Genomic DNA, 8393 nt, shown 5'->3' with positions numbered 1-8393 from the left:
AAATACTAGCAGAATATTGTACTATATTAATATTAACTATTTAAATTTCCATATAATTAAGAGCCTGTTTGTATGCAATGGTACAGGTTAGTGAACTTCTGCAACCTGATTTCGTAATTCTTAGCATATTTGTAATGGTAATAAAGGTTTTTATTCTATGTTTTATTGTAAAATGAAGGCTGAAATGCGTTGCGAATTTTTTTTACTCAATCTTTGTGAAATCTGATAAGTTGAAGGCAAGAAAAGTGAGTGCAAATGGTATAAACATAGATAAGTGGGATGGGTAAAAAACAAAATGAGCACAATAATTCCTAATTTCTGATATTCAATGCAAGGGAAAACGAAAAATGAACATTTTATGATTTAACTGGTTTTTCGCCTAAAAGTATGCTACGCTAACTATATTAATAATTTTTTTGAAAGTAGTTTTATATTTCTAACACTTCGAATACCATTTTATCTTAGTGAGAAAGTCTTTTAACATCAAAATGAAGTAATAAGTACTTATTGAAGTTGCTAAACGCCCAAAAGTATGCTAAGCGAAAAAAATCACAACCTGGTATTAAAAATACTGTAGCTTTCGGTAGACTTATATCAAATTCAGATATAGATTTAGTCCTAAAATCTTCAATTATCACAAAAAAATGTATATGGGCAAACGGAAGTAAGTTTAAATTTGCCTTAATTTGGTTAAGAATCCCGAAACTTAATTAAACCCTTTTAAAAAAAATATACATAAATATTCAAAAAAATTAGTGCAACGCGAAGCAATAATTGTGAAGAAAACGTTTTCAAATTTCAATAAAATTTTAGTAAATTAGAAAACATTGGAAGATGGTGGCCATTAAACCATATTTTTAAGCTAATAGCAGATCGTTACCTAATATTGGATAATCATGCCTAGTGGTAGCAATTTGTAGCATTAAAAACATAAGTTATTAAAATTATTAAAATAAATGAAAATTATAAAAAAAAAAACCAATAAATAGTAAAAAATTTTAATTAAGTGCACTTAAAAATAGTTTTCAGTAGGAAAATCGAATTAAGACCGAGCAAGTCTCGCAGCTTTTGAAATGTTATAAATTTTTATAGAATGAAATAGGGCTTCAACTAGATACTTTAAGGTTACAAATATTTCAAGAATGAGTTACGTGGCGTAAATATAAAATGGTGATCCGATACAAGTTTTTTGTAACGTAAATTGGATTTTACTTGGGAGAAAAGTCTACAATTAAAGGTATTTAATCAACGATCTATATTATTTCAAATAACTGGAGAGTTATTCAAAAAAATTTAAACAATATTTCCCTTTTTGAATTATTTTCTTCAAAGAAACTACTCTTAAGTTGTTTTACACCGAAAGGTACGCAATTACACCTAATGCTGCCTACCTTTAGGCGCTGTTTATAAGGCTCGCATTAAGCCAAAAAAAGTCGCTGTTGCAGCATATTGCCTAATCTATACACATTTTGGCTATTTCTTGTACACTTTTGTGAAAGTTTTTGTACAATTTTTATATATAGAAAAATTAAAGAATAAAACAGGATTTTTTTGAACACTTTTGTGCAATAAAAATACACTTCCTTACACTTTATCCTTGCGAATACTTCTTAAATTGTGATTTGCAAAAAAAAAAATATTTCACACTTCCTTCCTTCCTTCCTCTATTATTTAAATTACCTACAACATAAAAAGTTGGTTTGTTCAGCGTCAAAATATCGCTTCCCTAAAAATTTTGCCAAATGAAATGAAAAAACAATAGTTTTAAATTTCTTGAAGCGCCAATAATAGATTCTCAACTTTATTTTGTATTTTGCACTTAGTTTAAAATTTTTTAATTGTCTTTGTTTTTGTTATTTTTGTTTAATAATTAATATTTATAAGAAACTTAAACGTAATAACTAACTTTATCAGTCTATTTAACAATTTTAATTTTTTTATATTAAAATTTTCAAACATTATCGTTTTGCTAGTTTGAAGTCCAAAAAGAAATCAAATATTTTTAAATTTATATATACATACATATACAATAAACACGATCGCATACACACAAGCACACTTATTATCCGCTATATGGTAAATACTAATGCTAGTGAAAATCATTTATTTTGTTTTATTTTATTTATTTATTTAATTTTTTGTTCAGTTTGCTTGCCTCGCTTTGCTAAGTGCTTAGACGTTAAGTAATAATTTAAGTATAATATAATAATTATCATTTAAGTAACTATAACTAGTTAGCGGTTTTACGTAGTTTGTTTGTTGCTTTTGTTTTGTTTTTGTTATTTCTTTTTTTGTTGTGGTTTAAGTTCGTTAGTTTTGCTTTTGGAATTTTACTTTTTACAAAGTATCATACTTGTAAAGAGTCCTTTCAGTGCACGCCACTGCCTAAGCGTGCTACAGCAAGTGGCCCCAACAATTCACATTCACTGCCTACATACAAGAACTACTAGTTTCGTAACTGCCTGCATACGCATATGCGCACATACACACCTTCATATGTGTATGTGTGTGCCTGCAGGCGTTTAATTAAATTCACTGGTTGCACAGTCTGTCTCTGAGGCTTTGACGCGCTCTACATATTTTTTAAACTAACACACACACACACGCATATATTTAAGCACTTGCACACACACATACACACTTAAAAGTAACTACATACAAATTTTCATTGCGTTTGCTAGGCAATTGGTTCATGTCGCGCTTACACATTCAAGCAGACTGCCAAGCGCGTCTTACCGCCCGCAATGCCGCCACCCAAATCCAGTTGTTGTTACGCCCACAGTGGCCCATTCAGCGCCGCGCTCTCGTTCAGCGATAAACTGGATTCATAGTGTGCCAGCTGCTCGGTTGGTTGACGATTGGCGCTACCCGCTGAGCTGGTGCTATTGTTGCTGCTGTTGGTGACACTGCTGCTACGATCGCTGTTGTTGCTGCTATTGCTGCTGCATGTAGTTGCAGACGCAGCCAGTGCTGGCGTAGGCGCCCCGGTTGCTGTAGGCAGCTCCTTTGCCACGCCACTGCTCGCTGTGCCACAGCGACAGCTGATGCCGTCATCACTAGCGGCAGACGCGTGCTTGCGCGCACCACAATTACATGGTTTCTTACAGTTGTAGCTGTTGTAGCAAGCGCCAGTGATTGTGCCGTTAGGCGGCGCTGTGAAATTTGATGAGAAGCTGGGATGTAGACCACCTTTAGTGACGCGTTTCTGTGTGCCCACGGTGCAGTTGTCGCAATTGTTGCTGGCGCTTAGCTTTTGCTGTTGCTTGGCGTAGTCGACGCTATCGTAGGTAGGCGCGTTGCCGCCACCGCCCACATGTCCGTTACTCAGCGCGCCCAAATATGCGGGCACCGCGTACTCATGCTGCTGATGCCCGCGGAGATGGTGATGATGATCGAGCGTTTTGGCGCCACCACCCAGCCCAATACCACACATGCCGCTGCCGGCGCCGCCAATGTTGTTCAGCAAATCATTTTTATGCATTTTGTGCGAGAGTTCGTTGAGCGTATTGAATTTGCAGGCAGCTGCGGCGGTGGGTATTGGTGCATAACCGCGCGCGCCAACGCCACAATCATTAATGGTCGCATAGTTGTTGCAGTCGGCGTAGTGCGCCTTATCAACGCCGATGCCTGCACTGCTGAGGTGTCCATTTGGCAGACCAACGCCACCACCAACGGTACTATTAGCGCCTGCGGGCTGGTATTCGTGCGCTGAAGCGTAAATGTTCACGGCCGATCGGCTTGCCAGACAATTGGCAGTCATTGGTCGCTTGCGTATGTGCGGCAGTGCGATGCGTAGCTTCTGCCAGAATTTCTTATCATCCCATTCCAAACAGGTGCTCGTACGCAAGTAATGACGCATATCCATATCGATGTCGCGTTGCGGCAAGTCACCATACAGTATGAAGACCAAACGTTTGCGACGCTTCACCATTTCATGCAATGCTGATTTATATTCGAAACGTGTCCATTCGTTGTAGAGAAAATTCTTCGATAACACGACCACAAACTGCTTGGCGCTCTCAGCGGCTTCGATGATGGCATCCGTTACATACGCATTGATATTCACGTCACGATAATGCAAACACAAGCGATAGCCAATGTCATGTTCCAGCGTCTGTGCCAATATTTGATTAACGAAGTGCTCATCCTGTAAGCTATAGGCAAAGTATGCATCACACAGACGATCCTTGTCCAGCGACTCGACGAAACCGTGCGCATTGCGGCCTGCATAACACATGTTGAGCAGACAATTTGTATGTGCCCACAGCTTGAGCTCATGGCGATAGCAAAAGATGCCCAAGATGAGCACGAAGAAGCCGACAAAGGCACATGTGGCGATTAACAGCAGTGGCAGTAGATGTTCAATTTCACTAGCATGTGCATATGTGGTGACTTCATCCCCACGTAGCGTGCACTTCGTGCCGTTTTTTTCGCGCAGCACGCTTGTGGCATTGTTGTAGACACAGGAGACGCGTGCTGCATCGACAATCTTCTCGGCCGTCTGTGCGAGGTAAGTGCGGAAGCGCATCAAGTAGCTGCACTCGCAACTCCACTGATTGTCTGCAAGCCCAATCTCAACTAAGTAAGGATTAAGTGCCAACTGCCAGACCTCAAAATGCACCAGCCGATTGCCGTCCAAACGTAGCACCTCCAACTTACGCAAAGCCTGAAAACTGCCGTTGCCGACACTCGCTATGCGGTTATTCTGTAGATAGAGTTCACGTAGGTTCTCCAGATTGCTGAACTCATCGCCACGCACCTCAGCGATGTGATTGTCTTCGAGATGCAGCACCAATAGCCTGCGGAGACCACTGAAGGTTGTATTATGCAGAGACTGTACATTTGAGTTGTTAACAAAGAGTACAGCGAGATTTTTGCGTCCCAGGAAAGTGTGACCTGGAAGTTCGGCAAAGTTGTTGCCATCAATGTACAACTCAGTGGTGTCCATGGGCACCTTACGTGGCATTTGCGTGTAGCCAGCGCCGGAGCATTCTACAATATTCGTCGACCAAGTTTGATCATGGAAGCAAGTACAATTTGTAGGACAGGTCATCTCACAGTCGCAAGCGTCGAACTCACAGCAATGACAGACCGCAAAGCAATGCGTCTTGTAAGTGCATAAAAAATGCTTGGGTTCCGCATCGATGAGTGGTATGTAGGCGCGTTCACGATTGTTCAGCAGCTTGCAGTATATGGTCTCCAAGTCCATAATACGTGGATACTGCCGCGATTTAATGTGATTGATCTTTTGCAGCCAATCAATATTGCAGTCGCAGGTGAAGGGATTGCCGCCAATGTAGAACTCAGGCAAAGAGCGCAGCTCATGTACGGGTAGTATGCGTAACGACTTGATATCCAGCGTGCTAATCTGATTGGCATAGAGATCGACGCGCGTCAGATTGGACTTATGCATGAAAGTGTCCGGATCCACGATGTGTATGAGATTGTCGTTGAGGAAAAGCAGTTCGATAGAGTTCGGTATAGAGGAGGGCGAAATGCGTTGAATTTGATTGAAGCTCGCATCGAGAGTCTGCAAACGTATTTGGGTATCCAGGCTGAAGCGATTGGAGAGCTCACCCAAACGGTTCTTATGCAGATCCAACCATTGCAGCGTGTTTGGCACGTGCGCATAATCGAAGTGCTCCAAACGATTATCGGAGATATTTAGCCAAAGTAATGAAGGCATATTGCTGAACAAACCGTTGATCTCGCTTAAGTCATTACCATCCAATCGTATCGCTTGTATGCTCGAGGTCATTTCAAAAGCGCCAGGCTCCACTACACCAATGCGATTACGTGCGAGGTTGAGTATTTGCAAGCTTGGTAGATCTTTGAAGGCATTCATTGTTATATTCTCCAAAAAGTTGCCTATTAACCGCAGTCCGTAGAGATTACCCAAACCCTTGAAAGCGTTATCCTCCAGCACAGTAATCATATTCTCACCAAGATCCACCGTGCGTAGTAAACGCATATTTCTCAATGCTAAAGGTACTGTCTTCAACTGATTGCCGTTCAAATTAAGATCCTGTAGAGAGCTACAATTGCGGAAGGCTTCAGGATGCACGCCAATCAAAGCATTATTGTCCAAGGAAAGTAGTGACAACACATAGAGCCCATTGAGTGCATAAGCATCCAAGTATTTGAGACGATTATGTGAGAGCAGTAGTGTGTGTAGATTATTCATGGGCGCAAAGGTATCGGCTGCGATATTTTCCAGCTGATTGTGACGCAGATTCAAAATCTGTAATGTGTAGAGATCAGTGAAGATTTCTGGTTCGAGTTTGGTGAGTTTATTGTGCGCCAAATTGAGTAATACCAGTCGTATAAGACCAACAAATGTGCTGCGATCGATCCATGTTGATGTGATCTGATTATGCGACAGATCGAGCGCTTGCAATTGATCGAGATTGGAGAATAGTTTCGGTGAGAGCACACTAATCGAGTTGTTTTGCAAGTATACCTCCTGTATTGTGCCAGCTTGCTCGATGAAGAGTTCGGATGGTAAAGCAACAATTTTATTCGAACTAAGATTGAGTATTTGCAAATTCTTGAGACCACTCAACGCCTTATCCGCGATCATGGAAATCTCGTTGTTGTTCACTTGCAGCACACGTAAACGGCGTAGCGTGGCAAAACCGTTAGCGGGCAACAGTACAAAATGATTGTACGATACATCTAGTATCTCTAAATCTAAATTGCAGCTGGTGTTATTAGCGCTATTTCCAGTTTGCTGACGCCTTGTGGACACTTCGGGTGTTGCTGCAGTAGAATGTTCTGTATTAGTCGCCTGTTCATGTGTTCGCTCACGAAAACCCAACTCATTCACATCCTGCAAACGATTCTCGCTCATATTCAGCGATGACAAGCCGCTCAGTGCACAAAATATATTATCGGGCAAGGACCAAATATTATTCGATGACAAGTCCAAACGTTCCAAATTCTTAGCCACCGCAAAAGCATCGGCTTCAATATCGAAATTGATCGTAGGCCAGAGTATATTATTTGTGCGCACTGTAAGATTGCGTAACTGTGTCAAACCCTCGAGCACATGTCGATTGAACTTGGCCAACTTGCAGTATTGGATGGAGAGCTCCTGCAGGCGCACCAAATGCGCAAAGCAATGCGGCTCCAGCGAGCTCTTCGCCATGATTTCATCGTTGCACAAGACATGCAACGCCACCGTATGTTCGGCGGGTATCACACTAAAATTGGTCGTATCAAATTCGCTATTGACCGTACGCAGATTGCATGTGAGCGCTATCTCTGGATTATCTGGTCCAGCGGCGGGCAAAAAATGGCAATCATCGGGCGCATCATAGCGCGGATCCTGCGCTGCTGTCCCGGCAAGCATGCCGCCTGCCATACCCGGCTGCAGATTGGCGCCGCCATAATGTGTCGCTGTAGGCGGTTGGGGCAATTGTGAGTTGGTTACGCCCGCTTCGCCCATAATGGCGTTCGAGTGTTGCTGATGCTGCTGCGCTTGCTGTGACTGCTGTTTTGTGTTTGTAGCATGCTGCTGCTGTTGCTGTTGTTGCTGCTGTTGCTGCAAGCTAGGCGCTTGTTGCATCAACTGCTGTTGTTGCTGCATATTGCCGCCAGCTATGAGCGTTAGCAGCAAGATGACTAGCGTTGCATATTGGTAGAATTTTTGTGTACTTTGTTGTTTTTGTAAATAGTAGTTGGCCATTGTAAAATATTTTAATTAAAAAGTGCAGTGCAATTAAAAATTAATAGGATGTTGCAAGTAGTTGTGTTGGTGTGTGTAAAATGTGGTTTAAGCGCTTATTTGCTATATTTTATTTTATGGCCTCAAATGCTTGCAGTTATAGTTTTAATTGTTGTTTTGCGCATTGTTGTGCGTTTAATTACTTTTACTATACACATTTAGTTGCACACATAATGCGCCACTTGCCACAACATTTTGTAAAGTTAATGTTTTTTAATAATTAATATCCGCTTATTGGCGGCAATTTGCATTGTTTTTATTTTAATAAACGTTACTTAAGCATATGTGCAAGATGGCTTGCAACACATACGTGCAACATGCCGTTTGAAGTGTTGAAATTTGTTTATTTTTTTTGTTGGTTTATGTATTTATTGCAAGCTTTTTGTAATGCTTTATGTTTACTTTAATTTATTTTTTAATTCTTTAAATTTATAATAATTTTTATATATTTAATTTTTTTATTGTTTTTTTTTTTTTGTAAATTTTTTAAACAGTCATTCATTAAAAATTTTCTGCCTTTTAGCTTAAATTGACTTATTTATATTTTTGGTTGTAATTTTGCAATTTTTTTACATACAACTTTATAAATTTTATTAAATTCCTACGCAAGTTTCACTCAGCTTATCGTTTCATTAAAGTTCGTTTGCCACAAATCCTTGCGTTTTTC

The 8393-nt window shown here is 40.4% G+C and overlaps 1 protein-coding gene across 1 annotated transcript; it reads right to left on the bottom strand.

Annotated features, from left to right (window-relative positions):
* Window positions 1-1655: 1655 nt before the first annotated feature.
* On the bottom strand, window positions 1656-8082 carry Toll-6 (Toll-like receptor 6). The gene has a single exon (XM_036358069.2). It carries the CDS (start codon window positions 7685-7687, stop codon window positions 2771-2773), a length of 4917 nt encoding a protein of 1638 aa, XP_036213962.2. The 5' UTR covers window positions 7688-8082; the 3' UTR covers window positions 1656-2770.
* Between the last annotated feature and the right edge of the window lie 311 nt (window positions 8083-8393).

This window comes from Bactrocera oleae, chromosome 6 (genome assembly GCF_042242935.1).
Source record: "Bactrocera oleae isolate idBacOlea1 chromosome 6, idBacOlea1, whole genome shotgun sequence".
In the NCBI taxonomy this organism is placed as follows: domain Eukaryota; kingdom Metazoa; phylum Arthropoda; class Insecta; order Diptera; family Tephritidae; genus Bactrocera; species Bactrocera oleae.
This window is presented reverse-complemented; position numbering and strand designations above follow the sequence as displayed.

What these genes read in the sequence shown, in the direction of transcription:
- Toll-6 (XM_036358069.2), bottom strand. Translation starts at nt 7,687, where the DNA reads ATGGCCAACTACTATTTACAAAAACAACAAAGTACACAAAAATTCTAC.